General features: G+C 42.1%; 1 protein-coding gene across 1 annotated transcript in view; it reads right to left on the bottom strand.

Moving 5' to 3' along the window:
- Nucleotides 1-2,332, bottom strand: part of SLC5A8 (solute carrier family 5 member 8) — a gene marked incomplete at its 5' end in the record, with an annotated part of 62,491 nt that extends 60,159 nt beyond the window's left edge. Inside the window, one exon of the mRNA XM_082636309.1 lies at nucleotides 1,982-2,332. Coding sequence (XP_082492435.1) covers nucleotides 1,982-2,332 — 351 coding nt within the window. The remainder of the gene's footprint in view (nucleotides 1-1,981) is intronic.
- Nucleotides 2,333-25,208: the final 22,876 nt, after the last annotated feature.

Raw genomic sequence — 25,208 nt, forward strand, 5'->3', positions numbered from 1 at the left:
CCCTGCAAATGTGTGGGAAATCTGTTTCTGGTTGAGTTAATGTTGCTGACCCAAAGAGGCACAGGTCAGTGATTATGAGAGGAGCATTCACCTATGGGGACTGAAGTCCTCTTGCCAGGTTCTTCAAACCCTTTCTGGGTTTTGGAGTTAACTACAGATCAGAGCTCACAGACTCAAAATGCCTACAGATCTCATCACGTAAAATACACCAACTGGATCAGCCAGGCGTTCATATATTACCAGGTTGAAATATTCCTCATATCCATTAAGAAATATGTCCTCTGACATCTCCCTCAAAGCAAGAACTCCCTTCAGTCCTTTCCATTTTCCCTTTTGCATTTTTGATAAAGACCTAAATGCAGATAGATTTCTCTACCATAAGACAGTAACCATGCAGATACAATGAAGAGACCTCAATATAGAAATTAATAGGGAATGACAGCAACAGCTATAAAATGGGGTTCCCGTTGCCACAGGGAATGTGAGCCCAGTGTCACTAGTCTTTTAAGTTTCAGAAGAAGTCAGAATCTGGAATTTTATTTGACTTCTCATCATTAAATGCTAAATTAAATTTTTTTCAAAACACTATAAGGGCCAACAACAACAAAAAAGACCTAAGACTGAGTTTGTCTGGGGTAATCAGTTTGTCACTTTTGAGCAAAACAAAGAAACTCTACCCTGCTCACTTCTGGGGCGATGACTAAACGCTCTCAAACACGATGACCAGAGTGCAAAGAAGGCAATGCTGCACCAGGGGCACCTCACCCTGCAATGAGTTCATTAGAGCCCAGGCAGTGTGTCACCAACACTTGTTGTGCCTTTGGGGCCCATCCCCAGCACCAGCTGAACCAGCCTCACTAAGAAACCACCATCCAGTGGCTCTGGGTTGGGGCAAACACTACATGAACTCAAGGACAAGGTGGCTGCTGAGAATGAGGCTCGGGGTCCTTGGATAATGGTCTGTTAGAGGGAACACTTCTGCACGTTTGTCCATGGAACTCATGGAACTGGGCCCGACCACTCCTCTAAACTTTTATCCCCCCCGCCCCCGACACTCCCATTCAACAGCTCTTTAAACTAAACCAAACGTTCACACTATCTTTGCAAAGCCCTTTCTGGCCGACAATTTGAGAAAATTTATAACCAGGGGACCTGTGCAATTGGAAAGATGGTTTCCCTTAATCATCTCTCCACAGAGAAGGCAGAGACGCTTAAGAACTCTGCAGCCAAATTTTCCTAGTGATCCCAAGGGAACAACCTCTACCACAATCACCCCAATACTTATGGTCAACATTTATTCAGCACTTACCCTGTGCCAGACACTATTCTAAATGCTGCCCTTGCATCATCTCATTTAATCCCCCCAACAACCAGATGAGGTAGGTAGTATAATTATTCCCATTTTGAGACTAAGAAAGAGGCACAAAAGGTTAAATAAGTCAGCCAAGGTTACCCCGCTAGTAAGCATAGAATCTGGTCTCAAACACGAGATTCAGAACCTTAACCATGTGGGTGCCTGACTCTCCGTGGAAGGCATGTTTGTGGAGAGGGAAGGAGCGGAGAGTACCCATACTTCCTGGAGAAGTGAGTGGACCGAGGACCTGGAATGAGGGGATTCCTTTCAAGGAGGAGGAGCTGAGACTTACCCTTCCCCAAGATAATAAGTTGAAAAATCTTTCCCCTTGACTTGGAATCAAAGATGTTAAAGCAGAAATGGCCTTACTGAGCACTAGTCCGGATAACTCCGTCTACTCTGGGAGCCTCTCTCTTCCCCTGAGCTCATGCAAGTTAAGTCCCGAGATTATTTTTCGCCTTTACAAGACACCTCTCCCCAAAAGGGGCGGGCAGAAGAGGTGATGGATATGAACGGAGAGAGACTTGGATGTGGTGGAGAGTCTGCCCCCAGGAAAACCCCTCCAGGAGCCTGAAAAGTACTCCCCTCACCCCATCACCTCTCCCCGGGCCCTCCCTCACCCTGTACCTCGTAGGTGCTGGTAACTCCCAGTTTGTAGAATACCGGGAGGAAGACCTCCGCGCTGAGGACCACCACAAGGAAGTAGGTGATGGCAAAGATGCTGAATATGGCCCCAAAACGGTAGACCTCGGAGGGGGTGCCCAGGACGGTGACAGCCGACATGAAGCTGGCGCTGAGGGACATCGCCACGGGCACGGCGGTCATCCTGCGGCCGCCCATCAAGAAGTCCCCGGAGGTCTGCTGGCCGCCCCCCGCGAAGGCGTAGTAGATGCCGATGGCGGCCGAGATGAGCAGCATCCCGGCAAACACTACGTAGTCCCACACCACGAAGGTGCCGATGCCCCGCGGTGAGTCCATGGCCGCGCGGTTGCCGGGGCCCTGCGCGTAAACTGGCGGCTCCGCGGCTCGCAGCTGGAGCCGGAGCTTCACCTGCGCGCCCTGCTCTCACTGATTCCCGAGCCGCGCGCGGCGGGCGCGGCGCCCTAAGGGGATTAGAGGCGTCTGGCAGGTGTCGGTCCCCGCCGGCACCCAGCGTCTCGCGAAAGGGGACGGAGGGTACGCTCTGGCAGCAGCCTCTGCGCCCACCGCAGCCAGCAGAGCCCCCCGAAATGGGACTTCGGGGACCCCACCCCCAGGTGCCAGGTCAGGGTGGCTCCCCGAGCGCCGCGGACACCTGGGCAGGTGAGAACTTGAAGCTTCCAGCCGCCTCTGGCGAATCCTCAAGGAGCGCTCAGAGAAAATTTTATCAAGTGGCACCCTAGGGAACGCACTATTTAAATGAGCAGGTGACCTATGGGAGAGGTGGGTCGAAGGGCAATTGTCACGCCTTTATTTATTTATTTTTAACATCTTCATTGGAGTATAATTGCTTTACAATGGTGTGTTACTTTCTGCTTTACAACAAAGTGAATCAGCTATACTTATACATATATCCCCATATCTCTTCCGTCTTGCATCTCCTTCCCACCCTCCCTATCCCACCCGTACAAATACCGTATGCTAACACGCCTTTACTTTTAGCTTTCCAGTTCAACAGACCGGGTCCTTACGGGAAGATACACCTGGAATTTTTCAATTGCCTTATGTGACAAATTGATGGGCGATTCGGGTGACAGTGTGCAGTGAGCTGAGGACCCAGTCCTTAGGCACGTAAGCAGTTACAAAGGACAGGAACAAGTCTGTGCTACTGGTTGCCTGCGCTTTCATTCAACAAACAATTTTGATTCCCAACAGTCTCTGCTACAAATGATAGTTGCTATAATATCAGAAATACCTACTATTTAATGAGCCTTACCATGTGACATATAACACGCTTGGCACCTTGTACATTAACTAGTGTAATTCTTACAATTACCCTTGGTATAGAAATCATCTCCATTTTTCAAATAAGGAAGCTGGCCAAAACACTTTCCCAAGGAAACGGTAGAGATTAAGATTTTTAATCCAGGTCTGTTACAGAATTTGTTCTCTTAATCACAATGCCATACCTTTGTAGAGTACAAATGTAGACACATGTTAAATGTAGGCACAAATATGTACACCTAAATGAAGATACCTGAAAGCATATGAAGACAAGATCATTTGCAGTAGGAGCGCTCAGTGTTTTCAGTGGCTTGCCTTGAAATGTTACTAACAACATGAGTCATGCCTGTAAAGCAATGTGATCCTCAGGTTTTTCTTCTAAAATAGGCCCTCTGGCCAAATAAGCCCTGGCATAGGTATATTTCAAGCCATCCTTGTTCATCTTCATACATCTTTATAATTTACCTGTTGACCCTTGGTAAACAACCCACAGAATGCATTTAGCCCAGCCTACTATGTGAAGAAAGCTATATCAGACTTTATTTTTTTGTAAACTGACGTTATGTGTATAACACTTTTGAAAGGAAATAAAGAAGGAAATATAAGCTAAATCCAAGTGATTTAAGTATTTAAACAATTACATGGTTTGGAATTATGTCCCAACTGTGTGAAATTTACTATGTTTGCACTTATTATGACTCTCTTGGACAGAGACAGTATTTTCTCCTACTGTCACCGCCTGGAGCTCAAACTCTCACCATGAAACAGCACCATAAAAGTTATAGCATCCACTACATCTGGGGTTCTTCCATCTCCACACCAACTATAGTGCTTTACTTTACGACCCCTCCCAAGATTCACTGTGTACTGCCAGTGTACTCTACCCCCGTTAGCGTCCTGCCAGAGGCTTAAGTGAGATGATATGTTCTCCGGAGATGATGGCCTCTGATTGCACGGAGAGAGAGGCATTTTGGTGGAAAACACCCAGACAACAGAGGGTTGGCGGTCCAATTCTCTGATGATGGGAGATGTTATGACTTTGAACCCAGCATAGTAGTAGTAGTTGTGGGGAGGACAAGTGGTCTTCCCACCTACTTTTAGGGGGACATTTCCTTTTCAAAATGGACCACGATGCATGTTTTTAGTCCAGTTAAATGTGACTTCCTAGCAATTCACCCTACATTTTCTGGCCCTTGACCAGCTCTCAGACATCTTTTCCTACCACTTCTTTTCTCCATTTACTCTACTCCAGCCACATTATCTTCTCACTGTTCCTGGAACATGTCAAGCCTGTTTCTGTCTCAGGGCCTTTGCATGTGTTGCAGCCTCTGCCTTGAATGCTCTTCTTCCAGATATCACCATGACTCCGACCTTCACTTCATTCAGGTCAAATGTCATCTCCTCCAAAAACCTTCCCTGCCCATTCCACCTATCGCTTTCTACTCCCCTTACCTTGTTGTTGTTGTTGTTTAATATACAAATACACTCTGACATAATTCTTTGTTTATCTTGTTTGTAGTCTGTCTTCTCCCGCTGGAATAGAAGCCCCATGAAGGCAGGGACTTTCTCTTTCTTTTGTTCATCACTATACTCCCTGGGTCTAAAACCTGGTACATGGTAGTTATTTTTAAAAATATTTGTTGAATATGTGAATAGACAAAAGAAGGGATTATTAGGAAATTCTCTCAAATAAATTGACTCAGTCTTGGGTTTTTTGTTTTTGTTTTTGTTTTTGCGGTACGTGGGCCTCTCACTGTTGTGGCCTCTCCCATTGCGGAGCACAGGCTCCGGACACGCAGGCTCAGTGGCCGTGGCTCACGGGCCCAGCCGCTCCACGGCATGTGGGATCTTCCCAGTCCGGGGCACGAACCCGTGTCCCCTGTATCAGCAGGCGGACTCTCAACCACTGTGCCACCAGGGAAGCGCAGTCTTGGTTTTTAATGTTGCAAATTTCAACTTTTTTCCGTGTTTCATAGACATTTTGGAGGAAAAATGAGCGAAGCTACATCAGGAACTACTTTTTATTTTAAAGCTACATTTAGACCTACAGCAGTTGTCTTTAATTTATCATTATGTTTTCTTTACCCATTTTATCAATTAATATTGCATTTGGCTGAGAACAACAGGAACCAAAATAACGATGGTGTAAGCAAGATAAATGTTTACTTCTCTTTCACACTTAAAGATGTCCAAAGATAAATAGCTGAGGATGGAGGTGGGGAGAGGGGTGAGGCTACATGAAATGATTTGGGATCCAAACTCCTCTCTTACAGTTCTACCATCTTCAGATTTGATTTCCATCTCAGCAAGAGGAAGGAAAGGGCTGCTTAGGGTATGTCCACATCCTTCTAGGACATTTCCCATCAATTTTATGTGACAGTTCCACTTATATCTCATTGAATAGAACTTAGTCACATGGTCACATCTAGTTTCCAGAGAGGCTGGGAAATGAAGTCTTTGTGCTAAGGGGCCACGGGCCAAACTAAATTTGGGGGCCCTACTTCTAAAGAAGAACAGGAGAATAGACACTGGGGGATGACCAGCAGTCTCTGCCACATCTAACTTAACCACAACCTTCACCAAACAAACTTCTTTCTCAGAGTTTCCCAGGAATTTTTACTATTTCCCCATGGGTCATCCTTAGCTGACAAAGTTAGAAGTCCTCAGGTTTAAAAACACAAATCAACTATGCCAATGACTAGTTCCTACCTTACCCTTCTCTACTTAAAGTTGATAGTCTCTGGTTTTTCCTCTTGTTTTGACAAACAGCTATTCTCTCCTCAAGAAACCACTCAGAAGACCCCTAACACTAGGGCCACATAGAAGCAGACAGGAGCACGAGTGAAATGGCTGATTCAGAATGGGGGACACAGAGGGACGCTGCGGTGCCCAGTCACAGCGGGCTACCCCTTACTCAGTTGCTCACAGCCCTTGAAGAAAGCATTTCTCAAGTGCATTTTGACATGTGATCTGCTGGTTTTATAATCTATATGCATTGATTTTAGGAACACACTTAGTACACAGGATGTTGTAAAGTCAAAGCTCATTAAGATTAGGTACAGGCACTATCCCCAACTGTCTTGTTATACAAACTACATCCTTTTAAGGAAGAGTCATGGCTGCAATAGGAAACACTTCCCGTGATACACAGAATGTTGCAATGACATCTGTTGTAATGGGATTATATTTGTGTCAGACACTTGCTGAAGGAAGGACAGGATTTCAAGCTCACAGAAGCTCTAAATACAAGGCTATGATAAAGATTGGTTTGGGGGACTTCCCTGGTGGAGCAGTGGTTAAGAATCCGCCTGCCAATGCAGGGGACACGGGTTCAAGCCCTGGTCTGGGAAGATTCCACATGCCGCGGAGCAACTAAGCCCATGCACCACAACTACTGAGCCTGCACTCTAGAGCCCATGAGCTACAACTACTGAGCCCACGTGCTGCAACTGCTGAAGGCTGCATGCCTAGAGCCTGTGAACCACAACAAAGAGAAGCCACTGCAATGAGAAGCCCATACACCACAATGAAGAGTAGCCCCCACTCGCTGCAACTAGAGAAAGCCTGAGCATAGCAACGAAGACCCAATGCAGCCAAAAAATAAATTAAAAAAAAAAAAAGATTGGTTTGGGAACAAATAATATTTAAAATTATTAACAAGTCAGCAGTTAAGAAAGTTACATGAGCTGCCTTCAAGTTTAAAACATTATTGTCTTGGGCTTCCCTGGTGGCGCAGTGGTTGAGAGTCCGCCTGCCGATGCAGGGGACACGGGTTCGTGCCCCGATCCCGGAAGATCCCACATGCCGCGGAGCGGCTGGGCCCGCGAGCCATGGCCGCGGAGCCTGTGTGTCCGGAGCCTGTGCTCCGCAACGGGAGAGGCCACAGCAGTGAGAGGCCCGCGTACAGCAAAAAAAAAAAAAAAAAAAAAAAACATTATTGTCTTGTTGCCCAAAAGTCACTTTAGTTTATAAACCAGATCCCTCCCTAAATAAGGTAAATAATATTAGCTATAGGGTAGAAGGTCTCACATTTTTTGTTTCTCTCCAGACCTTTCCTACTGAGTTCACTTTTATCCCTCTCACTAATCAGTGTACTTATAAACATATAAAAATACATAATAAGCTTATTCATGCAATGCCTTATAACTGCACAGTTCATTCAGGTTTTAGAAGTATATTCACATTTAATATTTTGTGAAAAATAGAAACTTAAACCACAATAGGTTTATATTACACCTTTTTCCCAGTCCCATTTATGGTATGTTTTTAAAATTTGGCAAAATAAACTTTTTCCCCAGAAAAGTAATCGGTGGCCCTGAAAATTGGTGGCCTGCTACATCTGAAGGCCCTAGATATAGATGGCCAACAGAGCCAAACAGGTTTCCTTGGAGTGAAATAATGGTTGGTATTCCTATTACTCACCTCACACTGCTGGGGACATGTTTATTTACCATTTATCCTGAAACAAGGAAATAAGAAATTTATATTGAAAATTATAGCACTGTATTATTAGTTGCTTCACACATCCTTTTGTCTTCTGTAGAAATATAGGAGTTTTTCTGAATGGCCTCTTTAATTTTTTTTAAAGCAGAGTAGCTAGGGAGGTCAATGAGAACAGACTGACACTTGCTGGTAATTATGCTCAAGTGGAAAAACGACCTAGAATGTGCTGACATGTGTCATAGCTCATGCGAGGAACTCAAACCTTCACAAGAAGACAACCATCCCCACTCACCTTGGCACATGCCTCCCCCCTAGTTTTCTCTCCCATCTATGGTTCTGTATAATTGCTCTCACCCCCACCTCCTCCTGGGTGAGATGGGTGATAGAGTCTCACCCATCATTAAAGGTGGACTCAATTTTCAACATTCTTCATGAAATATTTCACTATTCCTAATCCTACCAGCCCACAACCAGATGTACTCTCTCCCTGTCTTGAGCATTTTTACCATGTTTGTACTGCATTTTTGGCCTTCATACTGGTATGGTCTTGTAGTCGTTTTAATCAAGGCTATTAATGCAGGATAATCTCACAGATTCCATGAGTCCAAAAGCAGAAACTAGGAAGCCACTCTACATACCTGCTTCATTTTCCCCTCTCTCTCCAGATGGGTTTTCTCTGCACTGCCACAGTTATAGGGCCAGAAATGTCCAAGCCAGTGCTTATATGCCCTTAATTCAGTAAACAACAGAGGTTGATTAGCACCTTTGAATTTTAATTTTCAATCCCTTGGAGAGGAAATCTGATTGGTGCAGCTTGGGTCCCATGTCTCTGGACCCCAATCTCATCAGCAGTGGCCAGAAGGGCAGGGTTCCCATTGTGGCTGTACAGATTCACCCTGAGAGTGGGGAAGGGGGACTAGTTTCCCATGTGGGAGGTGGTGAGCTGGTGAGCTGCTCTGAAAGGTGCCTCCTCTATCAAACATCTATGCCATTTTGTTATCTCCTGTGAGAGTAAAATAAGCTCCTTGGGAAAAGGGACTGGGCTTGCTCATCGTCATAAATCCCCACAACCCAGCACTGCTTGTTGCCTAAAAGAAAATGCTAAACATGCTGTCGTATTGACGCTACTTTACCGTGCTTGTCAGCATTAAGATTTTTGCCTGCTTTCAAGATGGAGGAAGAAGCCACGAGCCAAGGAATACAGGTTGCCCCTAGGGGCCAGAAAGGGCAAGAAAACAGGTTCTCTGGATAAGAGGAGCGGCTGTAACAACACCCTGATTTTAACCCAGTAAGACCCACGTCAGACTTCTGACCTGCAGAACTGTAAGATAATAAATATTTGTTCTTTCAAGCCACTCAAAATAAATAAATAAAAGAATTTCCCAAGAATTTCTAAAAGTGAAGTTTGGAAACCTGAGAGTGATCTAATTGGATCTTGAAATCATCATACCAAGTTATTTTTCTTGCTGACAGATTTGCAACAGATATAACAAGATTTCATTTAACTTCTATTAAACCTAGGTGCAGTAAACGTATTATACTTAATGTTGATGACTCTAAAGACAGATCTATATTAATTAGATCAACAAACTTAAACTAACCTTAATATCAGGTATTAACTTAATAGAGTATTTCCCTGTTCATGTGAACTTGAAACTCATTTTGTCTAGCTTCTTTTATATTTACTTTGTAAGCACTTAAAGTCAATTAAATAGAGCTCTTTATAAATTCATTTTTTTTTTTTTTTTTTTTTTTTGGCGGTACGCGGGCCTCTCACCGTTGTGGCCTCTCCTGTTATGGAGCACAGGCTCCGGACGCGCAGGCTCAGCGGCCATGGCTCACGGGCCCAGCCACTCCGCGGCATGTGGGATCCTCCCGGACCAGGGCACGAACCCGTGTCCCCTGCATCTGCAGGTGGACCCTCAAACACTGCGCCACCAGGGAAGCCCTACAAATTCAATTTTGATAATACTTTCCAAAGGCAGAGATATCTCATGTGTATAATGTGTACACAGACATATAAACAAACAATACTAGAGATCTCATAGCGTCACTTGAAAAAACTCAGTTATGAATGGGGTATTACAATACAAACTTACTAGCTTACAAAGAACAGTTGGAATACATTAAAGTTGCTTGCTCAGATGACTAAGGCTTTACTATTTGTTCTTGACTCTTATGAAGCTTATGAATTAAAGTTTGGCTGAGGGAGCATTCCTAGCAGTTTTGAGGGTTTTTTTTTTTAAATGTTATTCCTGCATCCCTTTTTTTCTTCAGTTCCAAGCAATATAGTTTGATTAGATAAGCTCCAGAGATCCCAGGTAGATCATTTACATCTCAAAGGCACAGGAAGAGAAATGCAAATTCCTCCTTTAACTAATACAAAACCTAGCCATCTTAGGCTATTTTCAGGGAACTTTCTTTTTTTTTCCAGTTCCCAAATATCCACTTCAGTTTAAACAAATAACAGTAATAGACAATAATACATATCATCTGCTCACATTCGCATGCCTCACTTTCAGCAAAACCAGGAAGAGAAAAAGGGATTGAACTCAGGTACCGAGACACTCATTCACACACACACACACACACCCTCAAGATAAAAGCAATTGCAAAAGACCAACTTTGATGTAATAGCCGAGCCCTTAAGGGCTTTTGCTCTCCAGATCTCAGAGAGTATAGAGGCATTTTCTTTCATTTAGGGAGCATAGCTAAAGATCTCCTAGTTTTGCAAATATACCCCAGGGGACTGTAAGATGGAACAGAGCTCTGAACGTCCATACTTAATTACTCACGGCCAGTGTTATCAAATATCAAGCAAACAGCAATTCAGATCGGTCTCTCAGGGTCACAGTTCCCTAGCCCCAAAAGGAAGATTCCCAACCGATGCCCCATAAGTCCAAAAGGAGAGAACGCCAACCAATGCCCCATAGGAGATGAAGCTGAATGAAGGACCAAGGCTAGTTCACAAGGGAAAAGCCCAATGCTCTGCCTCGGGTGAAACTAATGCAACAGGGAAGGATACCCTGGGGTCATCACACACGAACCCCATTATTCTCCAAAGACGTCTCAACTGGTCAATGCAAGTACTCATACACAAACATATGGTCCCACAAACAAAGGATCAGACGATGCATGGTCCAGAAATTCCACGTTCATTCCCAGACGGAGGCTCCAGAGCAGCCTGGCTCCTGAAAGAGAATGGACCATGAGTGGCTCACCCCAAAATGATACACACAAAAACACAAACCACTAAGCTACGGTCACAAAGACAGAAAATCTGAGGAGGTATAGTCTAAAATTCCGCTTCCACTCCCAGACGGAGGCCTCCAAACAGATTGGCCCGGCTCTCAAAAGAAAGTGGACCCAGTGGCTCACTTCCCGCAAGGGAAGCAGCCCAGATGCAGTGGAGAGAATTCCCAGCCTGCGCAAGCTGGAGTGACTCACCCAAGGACACCGAATGTGGACTGCAGCTCCAGACGTTTCTCGGCTCCAAACAGCCTCGTGCCATGGGCGGCCGGCGCCTGTTGGGGACAGTGCCTCCAAGATTTCCTGAGCGAAATGGGCTCTGGCAGCTGCTGGAGGCTCAGGGAAGGGGCTGCCCTCTGCTGGGGTCGACCTGCCACGGGCACAGACTCCTCGGCTGGCTTCGCCAAAATTGTTAGTGCAAGTTTGTGTGCCTGATGCACAGTGAGGCCAAACAAACCGAAACGTTGGAGTTTGGAGCAAAGAAAGGTTTATTGCAGGGCCCTGCAAGGAGACGGGTGGCTCATGCCCTAAAAAGCCCCGAGCTCCCTGAAGGGTTTCTGCAAAGCATTTTTAAAAGCCAGGTGGGTGGGGCGGGGCGTCACAGGGGATGTGATCAGCTCGTGCACAATTCTCTGATTAGCTGATGGTGAGGGAACAGGGTGGTATCACAGGGGTTCACATTGTCAGTCCTTAGGCTCCAGGAGGCCTGGGCCTGTGTGCTTATGGTCATCAAGTAGTTAACATCTTCCATTTGGTGAGGGGGGTTTCACATCTGTAAAACAACTCAGGAAATGTACATCAAATACTGTTATCTAGGTACTTTGGAGAGAAGCTAAAGCAGAGGATACGGGGGAAAGGCCTGTCCTGGGAAGGCCCCACAGTGTCCTGTTCGGTTACACTTCCACCTAGGAACCCTGAGTAAAGTTGGGAATTTAAAGCAGTACAAGAGTCAGTGCTCTCGACTGAAGAAAATGCACAACCTGAAAGTTGAGAATTATGTTTTATTCAGCAGACATACTGAGGACTTAAGCCTGGGAGATAGTCTCTCAGATAGCTCTGAGGAACTGCTCTGAAGAGGTAAGGGAGGAACCAGGATATATAGGAGTCTTTACAACAAAAACCAAGTAGTCAGAACATCAAAAGATTACTGTTAATTAAAGAAAGCCAGACATCCCAAGTTAATGCATTTAGTGCTTTTCTATATATGGGAAGATGCAAGAGTCTGGGCTTACTGAAATCACTCCTTTGGTATACACCTTAACTATCTAGGGCCAGTATCCTGTTTTTCTCCATCCTGAATCCCCTCAGGGTGCACCGTTGGGGGGTGGCTGCAGTGACAGATGACTTACTACATCCTTTGTTTACTGATGTGGCAGGTGACATTCATCATCCACAGGGGTCACCACAGGGCTTGAGGTGGGAGAGGTGTAAATGACTCAGAACTACTCCCACGGGTCTTCTTTTATTTTGTTTCTTATCTGAGTTTCACTCTAACCAACTCAGTGTAATCAATTCTGAGTTGCAGTATTAGGTACTTGATTAGGTGATAGGATCAACCAGCTCAATAATTTTAGTAGGAGGAGTTTTATCTGATGCCCTAGTGTGCTTCCTGTTGGGGAATGAGGGCTATGAAACTCCTTATGTTTCTGTTTTTAGCAGAACTGCTATGGTAGCTCAGTAAGGCCAACTTTTGTGCTATCACAGCCCACATCCTTAGCCTGGTTTTCTGACACAGATATTTCCCTTCTTTTGCTGCTTGACTTCTGTTGTTTTCCCCAGATTTCAATCTTTTTTGCCTATGTATCTTTTATTGCAAGCAATCTCAACTCCTCTTTTGGATATAGAAAGTTAAACACAAAGAAGGAACAATGTCTAATAAAATATGTTGATTGCACATACTCCACTACTTCCTGAAACAGCACTAAGATGACTAAAATGGCATCAAAGGAATTAAAAAAAATAAAGACAAAAAAAAAAACAAAGAGAAGGTGAGAAGATATGACTGCCAATGAAAGATTTAGGACAATTTTGGAAGAATGAATGCAGATAAACAAGTGGAAATTGACTTGGGTTTTAGCTTTCTTCACCTATTAAATACCTTAAGGGAAGGAGGCCAACAAGAACAAAACAGATTGTAGCACAGTACCCCCCAGGAAGAGTCAGAAACAAAGGTGCCGTATACCTTTAAAGGTAAGGATGGGAGGTAGAATGGAAACCTAGAAGGCTTTTCTGGGCAGCCAGGTAACTCCCTCTCCATTTTCTTGTCAGAAAACTAAAAACACCCTTCCTGGAAAGGTTAAATTAAAGAACCTCTGGCTGAGGAACCAGTCACAGCTAAGGCCTGGAGTGAGGTGTTTTCCTAGAAAACAGAGATTAGAAAATGTTTGCCTAAAGAGTGATGAGCCACCCTCCCCATCCTTTCCACTATTTGGATACCAGCATGCTGACTGCCAGATTTTTATACTCTCTCAGGCAGGATGGGAGAGGATTCCTTTCTGGAGAAACCAACCAGCCCAAGAGAACACTGGCATTTAGGGGTTCTATAAAAAGACAGGGCCCTCACATGATCATCCTAAAGTGAGACCCTTTCATCCACAAGCCCAGCCTCCACACAGTTTCTGATTAGCTTGTGGTGTCTCTCTCCTTAATTGAATGACAGCCGGGGATCACTATCCGTTTGGGAAAACCTTTCACGTAAAAGACAGAGACCAAAACAAACTGGGAATGAAACATTAAGAAAACAGTGTCACTGCAGAAAGCAGAGGAAAACCTTCAAAAGAAAAAAAAAAAAAAAGCTAGAGTTATCATTTCCTGAGAAAACAAGGAAAATTCCATATTTATGAAATGTGAAGAGTTGGCTGTTAAAATGTCACATTTAGGGAATAAGAAGGAGCTCCTGGAAATTAAAAAATAAGGAACAGAAATGAACAATTAGTGGAAGAGTTAAAAGGTAAAGCTGAGAAAACCTTTTATAAAGCAGAACAAAAAATACAGAGAGATGAAAAACAGAAGCTAAAAGAAAAGAAATTTAGAGGTTCAATCCTGGAAGTCTAAAACACAATTATAGGAATTCTAGAGAGAGAATGGAGAGAATGAAACTTTCAAAGGAAAATACAAGAAAATTTCTAAAAATCTTAAGAACGTGATTCTTCAGGTCGAAAGTTCTCACTGTGTGTAGACAGTGAACTTAAAAACACCCACTTGAGACCCAACATTGTGAAACACCAGACCACATAGACAATCCTAAATGCTTCCAGAGAGAAAAAAAAAAGTCACATAAAAACATCAGATATCAGGATGGCATGAGATTTCTCAACAGCAACATTGAAAGCTAGAGGACAATAAAATAATATCCTCACAGTTCTTTTAGGAAAACTATTTCCAATCTAAAATTCTAGAGCAAATCAAACTGTCAAATCAAGAGTGAGAGGAGGATCAAGATGTTTTCAAATAGGCAAAGCCTCAAGAGTGTTATTCCCTATACACCGTTTCTCATGAAGCTTCTGGAGAATGTGCTCCACGAAAAGAGGGAGAAAACGCAGAAAGGATGACAAGAAACAGCAGGTGGAGAAGGACGAGTAAGCAGCTAGTCCAGATGGGAGCAGGAGGTCAGAAGGCTCCACGTGGAACAACTACAAGAAATAACAATGGAGCAAACAGATTGCCTTACAGATTTGGCCTTCATGAGAAAAGAGTTTCAGAAATTCTTCCAAAAAGCATGGTGATAAAGTGATGGCAAGTACATGGAAAACAAAGCAAAATAATTCCCACGATACATGTTAGGTTGGCACAGCCACCACATTGACAAAAACTAAACTCAAATGATATGAAGCGTTGGCGAGAATGTGAAGCACTGGGAACTTGCATATAACGTTGGTAGAAGCACTTTGGAAAATGATGGGTAATAGAAAGATGAAGATATCCATGTAATGTGACCCAGAATGTTCACTCCCTGATGTGTACCAAATGAAACTTGTGTACATGTGCGCTGAGGAGTATGTACAAGAACGTCCACAGCAAGGAGACGCACTCCAAACTGGAAACAAGCCAAAAGCACATCCACAGAAACACGGATAAATAGTTTGGGGCATACTCATCCAATCAAAATGGATGTGAACAATGACATGAGTGAATTTTACAGAGCTGAGTAAAAGAAGCCAAACACAAAAGAATATTCACTCCATTTATATAAAATTCCAAAACAGATCAAATTAAACTGTGTTGTTTCACAATGGAGACTTGGGTGGTAAAACCATAAAGAAAAAGAAGGAAGCTGTAATAGTCAGAGGCAGACTAGTGTTACCTCTGGGGAGAGGTAGCTAGTTGCCATCAGGAAGGGGACACCTGGAGGGCTTTTAGGGTGCTAGCAAGGTTTTATTTCTTGATTTGGGTATTGGTTAATGACTGTTCACTTCATAAGTATTCATTAAGCTCTAAGCAAATATTTTACAATTAAAAAGAAAACTACTTTTTAAACAGCATGGCAGACTGAACACATATATTTATCTTTTGTTTCCTCCCAAACCTCACTAAAATTGATTGTAGTGGGATAAAAACAGCATAAACCATAAAAGATAGAGTGAAAGACAAAAGAACTAGGATAAAACTTTGGAAGCTGGAAAGCAGATGAATAACTAGAAACCTACTTAAAAAACCAGAGGAAGCTGAAACTCAAGCCAGCAGTATGGAGGGCCCAGAAGTAGGCTTATTTGTGACTCAGAGGCCACCAAAGGATTAGGATTTGGAGGTAACAATAATTCTTAAAGAGAGACAAGTTGATGGGGAGGGGTCTGAAAACAACTGGTGGAAATGTGTACATAAGGAAATTTTATCCCAATTCCTTGCCTTCCCTCCCGCCCCCCACAGGGGGCAACTGTCCCTTCCCCACCTCAGCAGAAAACTGAAGTTTCACTCGCAGAAGAGGTCAACCCAGAGCGACTGTGGACAGAGGTCACTGGGGACAACTGTGGCTGGGCTTCTATACCGAAGACTGGGAGATTGAGGGAGTATCTACATACTCACAAAAAGAGACCCCCTGCCTCCTTCCCCCAGTCATTTCTTTCCCAAACTCTTCCCCAAGAGTGTAAATCTCCATCAATATGTCTCAGTACAACGTGTAATCACTGTGGACTTAACTGACCTCCAGACCCGCTGCACACTTGTTGCCCTGGGATCTCAGTGTATCAGACTCCAGGGACTTCCCCAGTCTTTATCTTTTCGGTCTCTTATTACCTGAATCTCAGGTTTCTTTTCTGGTAGACTCCCTTTTCTGGGCTGCGCACCCTACCCAGAAGCTTCCTGAGAAAGAGTCCATGGGAAGTAATTCTTTTGAGAGCCAGTATGCCTGAAAAACCCTTGATTTTCCCCTCCTACTTGATGAATCATTGGGCAGAGGCTTGTGAATTATCCGGCTTTTTGATGGGGTGTTGCGGCTGGGTTCATTAGGCAAACCCCACAGGCCAATATCATTAATGGCTTCTCCTTCTTCTTCCTGCTCTGGCTCTTTTTCCCCTCCTCCCTTTCCTCCTCCTCTTTCTCTTCCTTCTTGCCTGATGCATTCTCAAGAGCAAGAACTCTGTGATTCCCTTACCTCTGTATGTCTGGTGCCTAGTACCAAACCTGATACCCAACAGACATTTAATTTGAATTCAAATTAACAAATTAACATTGACGTCAAATGAACTTTATTCCTCTACCTGGTCCCTTATCCTTAAATGCCATATATATGCTGATCATTCAGCCCTGGCTTCTCCCCTGAACTTCAGATTCTTTACATCCAACAACCACACAACAGCTCCAGTTGGAGGTCTAATAGGCCCCAGATATTCCTGTCTTAGTTGATCACAACACCACCTACCCAGTTGCTCAGGTCAAAACCTTGCCGTCACAAGGTCTTGTGTGCAGCATTTAGGAATCTCGATCCTGCATCCAGAACGCCAGGGGTCAAAGCTCAGCTCCACCGTTTCCTATTGGGTCACTCTTACACACACCACTGAAGCCCTCTCTGCCTCCATTTTTCTCATCTGAATGTGGAGACAATAATAGTGCTTACTCTATGGGACTGTTGTAAGGATGATGCGAGTGATGTGTGTTCAAGCATTTAGAATCTGGCATAGAGAAGGCACTAGGAAGACATTAAGTATTATTGCAGTTGTGATTAATACATGTAAAGCATAGAAACAGGGCCTGGCACAGACCATGCATTACGTAACTGTTAGCTGTTGCTATTGTTAATAGTACAGATTCCTCTTTTTCTCTGATAGGTCACATTCAACTCAAAGCAAATCCTGTTGGCTGTATATTCAAAATACAACTAAAATATTCAATATAACTACTTCTCTCTGTCTGAGTCACTGTAACCCTGATCCAACCTACCTCCTTCTCTCAGTTGAATCCCATGATATTCTCCTAATTTATCTCTCTGACCTATAGTTTATTTTTCACATATGAATCTGTTTGTGTCACTCCTTGCTCAAAATCTTCCACTGACTTCCAAAGTACTCAGGTCTTGAGCACAGCCAGCAAGGCCCTTCCTAACCTAGCACCTGGACACCACTAGCTCCTACCACCTTGCCTCTCTCACTGGGCTCCCTGACACCAGCCTCCTTGCCATTCTTTGAGCACATCCAGCAAGCTCTGCCACATGGCCTTTGCACTTACTTTTTCTTTCCCAGCGTGGTCTTTTCCTAGATAGTCCCATGGCTCACTCTCTCATGTCATTCACAGCCGTGCTGAAATGTCACCTCTGAGCAGTCAGACCTTCTTTCTCTGATTATTCTATATGAGATGTGACTCTCCTAACCCCATCCCTCCTCCTCATCCCCTATCCTCTTTTATCTGGAGATGATATATACATATATGTACACTTTTCCCCCTATCACATCACTACCTGCCATTATACTGCTTAGTCCCTGGAGAGAACTGGGCTGTAGGGGTAGGTGGTGTTACAAGAATTAGACTTAATCAGTTTTTTTTTTAACACCTTTATTGGAGTATAATTGCTTTACAATGTTGTGTTACTTTCTACTGCATAACAAAGTGAATCAGCTATACATATACATATATCCCCATATCTCCTTCCTCTTGCGTCTCCCTCCCACCCTCCCTATCCCACCCCTCTAGGTGGTCACAATGCACCGAGCTGATCTCCCTGTGCTATGCACCTGCTTCCCACTAAATATTTATTTTACATTTGGTAGTGTATATAAGTCCATGCCACTCTCTCACTTCATCCCAGCTTACCCTTCCCCCTCCCCATATCCTAAGGTCCATTCTCTATGTCTGCGTCTTTATTCCTGTCCTGCCCCTAGGGTCTTCATAACCATTTTCTTTTTTTAGATTCCATATTTATGTGTTAGCATACGGTATTTGTTTTTCTCTTTCTGACTTACTTCACTCTGTATGACAGACTCTAGGTCCATCCACCTCACTACAAATAACTCAATTTCGTTTCTTTTTATGGCTGAGTAATATTCCATTGTATATATGTGCCACATCTTCTTTATCCATTCATCTGTCGATGGACACTTAGGTTGCTTCCATTCCTGGCTATTGTAAATAGAGCTGCAGTGAACATCGTGGTACATGACTCTTTTGAATTATGGTTTTCTCAGGGTATATGCTCAGTAGTGGGATTGCTGGGTCAAATGGTAGTTCTCTTTTTAGTTTTTTAAGGAACCTCCATACTGTTCTCCATAGTGGCTGTATCAATTTACATTCCCACCAACAGTACAAGAGGGTTCCCTTTTCTCCACACCCTCTCCAACATTTATTGTTTATAGATTTTTTCATGATGGCCATTCTGACTGGTGTGAGGTAATAACTCATTGTAGTTTTGATTTGCATTTCTCTAATGATTAGTGATGTTGAGCATCCTTTCATGTGTTTGTTGGCAATCTGTATATCTTCTATGGAGAAATGTCTATTTAGGACTTGTGCCCATTTTTGGATTGTGTTGTTTGTGTTTTTGATATTGAGCTGCATCAGCTTCTTGTACTTTTTGGAGATTAATCCTTTCTCTGTTGCTTTGTTTGCAAATATTTTCTCCCATTCTGAGGGATGTCTTTTTGTCTTCTTTATGGTTTCCTTTGCTGTGCAACAGCTTTTAAGTTTCATTAGGTCCCATTTGTTTAGTTTTGTTTTTTATTTCCGTTTCTCTAGAAGGTGGGTCAAAAAGGATCTTGCTGTGATTTATGTCATAGAGTGTTCTGCCTATGTTGTCCTCTAAGAGTTTTATAGTGTCTGGCCTTACATTTAGGTCTTTAATCCATTTTGAGTTTATTTTTGTGCATGGTGTTAGGAAGTGTTCTAATTTCATTCTTTTACATGTAGCTGCCCAGTTTTCCCAGCATCACTTATTGAAGAGAGGCTGTCTTTTCTCCATTGTATATTTTTGCCTCCTTTATCAAGGATAAGGTGACCATAGGTGCGTGGATTTATCTCCGGGCTTCCTATCCTGTTCCATTGATCTATATTTGTTTTTATGCCAGTGTCATACTATCTTGATTACTGTAGCTTTGTAGTACAGTCTGAACTCAGGGAGCCGGATTCCTGCAGCTCCATTTTTCTTTCTCAAGATTGCTTTGGCTATTTGGGGTCTTTTGTGTTTCCATACAAATTGTGAGATTTTTTGTTCTAGTTCAGTGAAAAATGCCCTTCGTAGTTTGATAGGGATTTCACTGAATCTGTACATTGCTTTGGGTAGTAAAGTCATTTTCACAATGTTGATTCTTCCAAACCAAGAACATGGTATATCTCTCCATCTGTTTGTATCACCTTTAATTTCTTTCATCAGGGTCTTATAGTTTTCTGCATACAGGTCTTTCGTCTCCTTAGGTAGGTTTATGCCTAGGTATTTTATTCTTTTTGTTGCAGTGGTAAATAGGAGTGTTTCCTTAATTTCTCTTTCAGATTTTTCATTACTAGTGTATAAGAATGCAAGAGATTTCTGTGCATTAATTTTGTATCTGCCTACTTTACCAAATTCATTGATTAGCTCTAGTAGTTTTCTGGTAGCATCTTTAGGATTCTCTATGTATAGTGTCATGTCATCTGCAAACAGTGACAGTTTTACTTTTTTTCCGATTTGGATTCCTTTTATTTCTTTTTCTTCTCTGATTGCTGTGGCTACAACTTCCCAAACTATGTTGAATAATAGTGGTGAGAGTGGGCAACCTTGTCTTGTTCCTGATCTTAGTGGAAACGGTTTCAGTTTTTCACCGTTGAGAACGATGTTGGCTGTGGGTTTGTCATATATGGCCTTTATTATGTTGAGGTAAGTTCCCTCTATGCCTACTTTCTGGAGGGTTTTTATCATAAATGGGTGTTAAATTTTGTTAAATTTTATCTGCATCAATTGAGATGATCATATGGTTTTTATCCTTCAATTTGTTAACATGGTGTATCACATTGATTGATTGGCGTATATTGAAGAATCTTTGAATTCCTGGGATAAACCCCACTTGATCATGGTGTATGATCCTTTTACTGTGCTGCTGGATTCTGTTTGCTAGTATTTTATTGAGGATTTTTGCATCTATGTTTTTCAGTGATATTGGCCTATAGTTTTTTTTTGTGACATCTTTGTCTGGTTTTGGTGTCAGGGTGATGGTGGCCTCATAGAATGAGTTTCGGAGTGTTCTTCCCTCTGCTATGTGTTGGAAAAGTTTGAGAAGGATAGGTGTTAGCTCTTCTGTAAATTTTTGATAGAATTTGCTTGTGAAGCCATCTGGTCCTGGGCTTTTGTTTGTTGGAAGATTTTTCATCACAGTTTCAATTTCAGTGCTTGTGATTGGTCTGTTTATATTGGAAGGTTGTGCTTTTCTAAGAATTTGTCCCTTTCTTCCAGGTAGTCCATTTTATTGGCATATAGTTGCTTCTAGTAATCTCTCATGATCCTTTGTATTTCTGCAGTGTCAGTTGTTACTTCCTCTTTTTCATTTCTAATTCTGTTGATTTGAGTCTTCTCCCTTTTTTTCTTGATGAGTCTGGCTAATGGTTTATCAATTTTGTTTATCTTCTCAAAGAACCAGCTTTTAATTTTACTGATCTTTGCTATCATTTCCTTCATCTCTTTTTCATTTATTTCTGATCTGATCTTTATGATTTCCTTCCTTCTGCTAACTTTGGGGCTTTCTTGTTCTTCTTTCTTTAATTGCTTTAGGTGTAAGGTTAGGTTGTTTATTTGAGATGTTTCTTGTTTCTTAAGGTAGGATTGTATTGCTATAAACTTCCCTCTTCCCTGTGCACCCAATAGGTTTTCGTCGTGTTTTCATTGTCACTTGTTTCTAGGTATTTTTTGATTTCCTCTTTGATCTCTTGGTTATTGAGTAGTGTATTGTTTAGCCTCCATGTGTTTGTATTTTTTACAGATTTTTTCCTGTAATTGATATCTAGTCTCATAGCATTGTGGTTGGAAAAGGTACTTGATACAATTTCAATTTTCTTAAATTTACCAAGGCTTGATCTGTGACCCAAGATATGATCTATCCTGTAGAATGTTCAATGAGAACATTCAAGTTGAGAAGAACTTGTTCTTCTCAAGTTCTTCTCTACTTGGGAAGAAAGTGTATTCTGTTGTTTTTGGATGGAATGTCCTATAAATATCAATTAAGTCCATCTTGTTTAATGTGTCATTTAAAGCCTATGTTTCCTTATTTATTTTCATTTTGGATGATCTGTCCATTGGTGAAGGTGGGGGGTTACAGTCCCCTAGTATGATTGTGTTACTGTCAATTTCTCCTCTTATGGCTGTTAGCATTTGCCTTATGTATTGAGGTGCTCCTATGTTGGGTGCATAAATATTTACAACTGTTAAATCTTCTTGGATTGATCCCTTGATCATTATGTAGTCTCCTTCTTTGTCTCTTGTAATAAATAGTCTTTATTTTAAAGTCTATTTTGTCTGATATGAGAATTGCTACTCCAGCTTTCTTTTGATTTCCATTTGCATGGAATATCTTTTTCCATCCCTTCACTTTCAGTCTGTATGTGTCCCTAGGTCTGAAGTGGGTCTCTTGTAGACAGCATATATATGGCTTTCGGTTTTGTATTCATTCAGCCAGTCTATGTCTTTTGGTTGGAGCATTTAATCCATTTACAGTTAAAGTAATTATTGATATGTATGTTCCTATTACCATTTTCTTAACTGTTTTGGGTTTGTTTTGGTAGGTCATTTTCTTCTCTTGTGTTTCCTGCCTAAAGAAGTTCCTTTAGCATTTGTTGTAAAGTTGGTTTGGTGGTGCTGAATTCTCATAGCTTTTGCTTGTCTGGAAAGGTTTTAATTTCTCTATTGAATCTGAATGAGATCCTTGCTGGGTAGAGTAATCTTGGTTGTAGGTTTTTCCTTTTCATCACTTTAAATATGTCCTGCTATTCCCTTCTGGCTTGCAGAGTTTCTGCTGAAAGATCTGCTGCTAACCTTATGGGGATTCTCTTGTATGTTATTTGTTGCTTTTCCCTTGCTGCTTTTAATATTTTTTCTTTGTATTTAATTTTTTATAGTTTGATTAATATGTGTCTTTCGTGTTTCTCCTTGGATTTATCCTGTATGGTACTCTCTGTGCTTCCGAGACTTGATTGACTATTTCCTTTCCCATATTAGGGATGTTTTCAATTATAATCTCTTCAAATATTTTCTCAGTCCGTTTTTTTTCTCTTCTTATGGGACCCCTATAATTCGAACGTTGGTGCATTTAATGTTGTCCCAGAGGTCTGAGACTGTCCTCAATTCTTCTCATTCCTTTTCTTTATTCTGCTCTGTGGTAGTTATTTCCACTATTTTATCTTCCTGGTCACCTATCCATTCTTCTGCCTCAGTTATTCTGCTATTCATTCCTTCTAGAGAGTTTTTTATTTCATTTATTGTGTTGTTCATCATTGTTTTTTGCTCTTTAGTTCTTCTAGGCCCTTATTAAATGTTTGTTGTACTTTCCCCATTCTATTTCCAAGATTTTGGATCATCTTTACTATCATTACTCTGAATTCTTTTTCAGGTAGACTACCTATTTCCTCTTCATTTGTTTGGTCTGGTGGGATTTTACCTTGCTCTTTCTTATGCTGTGTACTTCTCTGTCTTCCCGTTTTGCTTAACTTACTGTGTTTGTGGTCTCCTTTTCACAGGCTGCAGGTTCATAGTTCCCATTGTTTCTGGTGTCTGCCCCCAGTGGATAAGCTTGGGTCAGTGGGTTGTGTAGGCTTCCTGGTAGAGGGTACTGGTGCCTGTGTTCTGGTGAATGAGGCTGGATCTTGTCTTTCTGCTGGGCAGGACCACGTCTGGTGGTGTGTTTTGGGTTATGTGTGAACTTATCATGATTTTAGGAAGCCTCTCTGCTAATGGGTGGGGTTGTGTTCCTGTCTTGCCAGTTGTTTGGCATGGGGTGTCCAGCACTGGAGCTTGCTGGTCATTGAGTGGAGAGGGGTCTTAGTGTTGAGACGGAGATCTCTGGGAGAGGTCTCGCCAATTGTTATTAAGTGGGGCTGGGACGTTTCTGGTGGACCAATGTCCTGAACTTGGCTTTCCCAGCTCAGAGGCTCAGGCTTGATACATGGCCGAGCACCAAGACCCTATCAGCTACACGGCTCTATAACTCTGTCCAGTGCATTTTTTGCTTTGATAATTCATATCCACAAGGAAAATGAATTATGTCCCATAGGATTCCACTGGAGGTGCCATCTGTGCCAGTCACAGGTAGAGAGACTTAATCAGTTTTCTTTAATACCGCCAATTTAGCTTATGAGTCATTCTTCACATTTAGGAGGATGGATTTGGATTTCTGGGGTTTAGGAAGCTTCTGAGCACATTTAGTAGATGCACCCATGTATCATCCTTGCAGTCTTGAAAATGATGAGGGGTGCCCTAAGTTTCTCCTTTTAAAGGATGGACCTAGAGTCTGTCATACAGAGTGAAGTAAGTCAGAAAGAGAAAAACAAATACCGTATGCTAACACACATATATGGAATCTAAGAAAAAAAAAAGGTCATGAAGAACCTAGGGGTAAGACGGGAATAAAGACACAGACCTACTAGCGAATGGACTTGAGGATATGGGGAGGGGGAAGGGTAAGCTGTGACAAAGTGAGAGAGAGGCATGGACATATATACACTACCAAACATAAAATAGATAGCTAGTGGGAAGCAGCCGCATAGCACAGGGAGATCAGCTCGGTGGTTTGTGACCACCTAGATGGGTGGGATAGGGAGGGTGGGAGGGAGGGAGACACAAGATGGAAGAGATATGGGAACATATGTATATGTATGACTGATTCACTTTATTATAAAGCAGAAACTAACACACAATTGTAAAGCAATTATACTCCAATAAAGATGTTAAAAAAAAAAGGACTCACGGAGGTGTTCATCTTGTGCATCATTTCATCCATATTTTTAGTCTTTATTATTCATCTTTTCTTTTTTTGCATTAAACGTCTAATTACATAAACTCTGGGTATCACATGGATGCTTTGTGAACACAGACATAAATCCTATGATAATTACTTATTTATGAGATCCTTGTGTCTATTTTGATGGGTTTGGTGTTGTTTTTAACATAAAAGGGAGGCTCAAGAAAAAAATGTTTTTCTTGTTGAAAATTAATGTTAATTACATTTTCAGCCTATGAGAATTCACCCCACAATTCACCCTTTTTCAGGCACAAATTATCATCATTGGTTGGGGAATGTCATATATTACTTGTTTATATGTTCTATGTCCACCCCACTAAAATGTTAGTTCTGTGGCACAGGGACATTGTTTTATTTAGAACAGTACCTGGTACATGTAGACATTCAATAAAGAAATAGGAACGAACATAAAAAGTACTGAAATTGTAAGAAAATGTTTTTTCTTTTGTTTTAAAAAATGGAAATATGTATGGTTAATGATTATGGTAATGTTAAACATGAAAATAAAGACATGGGAAGGAAATATACAAAAATGATAATAGTTATTGGAAAGTTGTGATTATGGGTGATTTTTTTTGTTGTTGCCAAAATTTCCAAGTTTTTTGAAATGTTTCATTGTTTTATTTAAAAAAGAAAACTAACTAAATAAAAAAGGAATATCCCTGGTGAAAGCACACTGAACCAGAAGTCCAGTGTGCTTTGGACTTCTAGATTCCAATAGTACTGACTGTGCTGTGTGATCTTAGGTAACTCCCTGAGTCTCTCTGAGCCTCTGTTTCCTCTTCGGGAAATGGAAGATCTTAGGGCTTCTCAGCTCCAAAATTCCGATTCTCCTTTCT

This window comes from Mesoplodon mirus, assembly GCF_964341445.2.
Source record: "Mesoplodon mirus genome assembly, chromosome: 11".
In the NCBI taxonomy this organism is placed as follows: Eukaryota; Metazoa; Chordata; class Mammalia; order Artiodactyla; family Ziphiidae; genus Mesoplodon; species Mesoplodon mirus.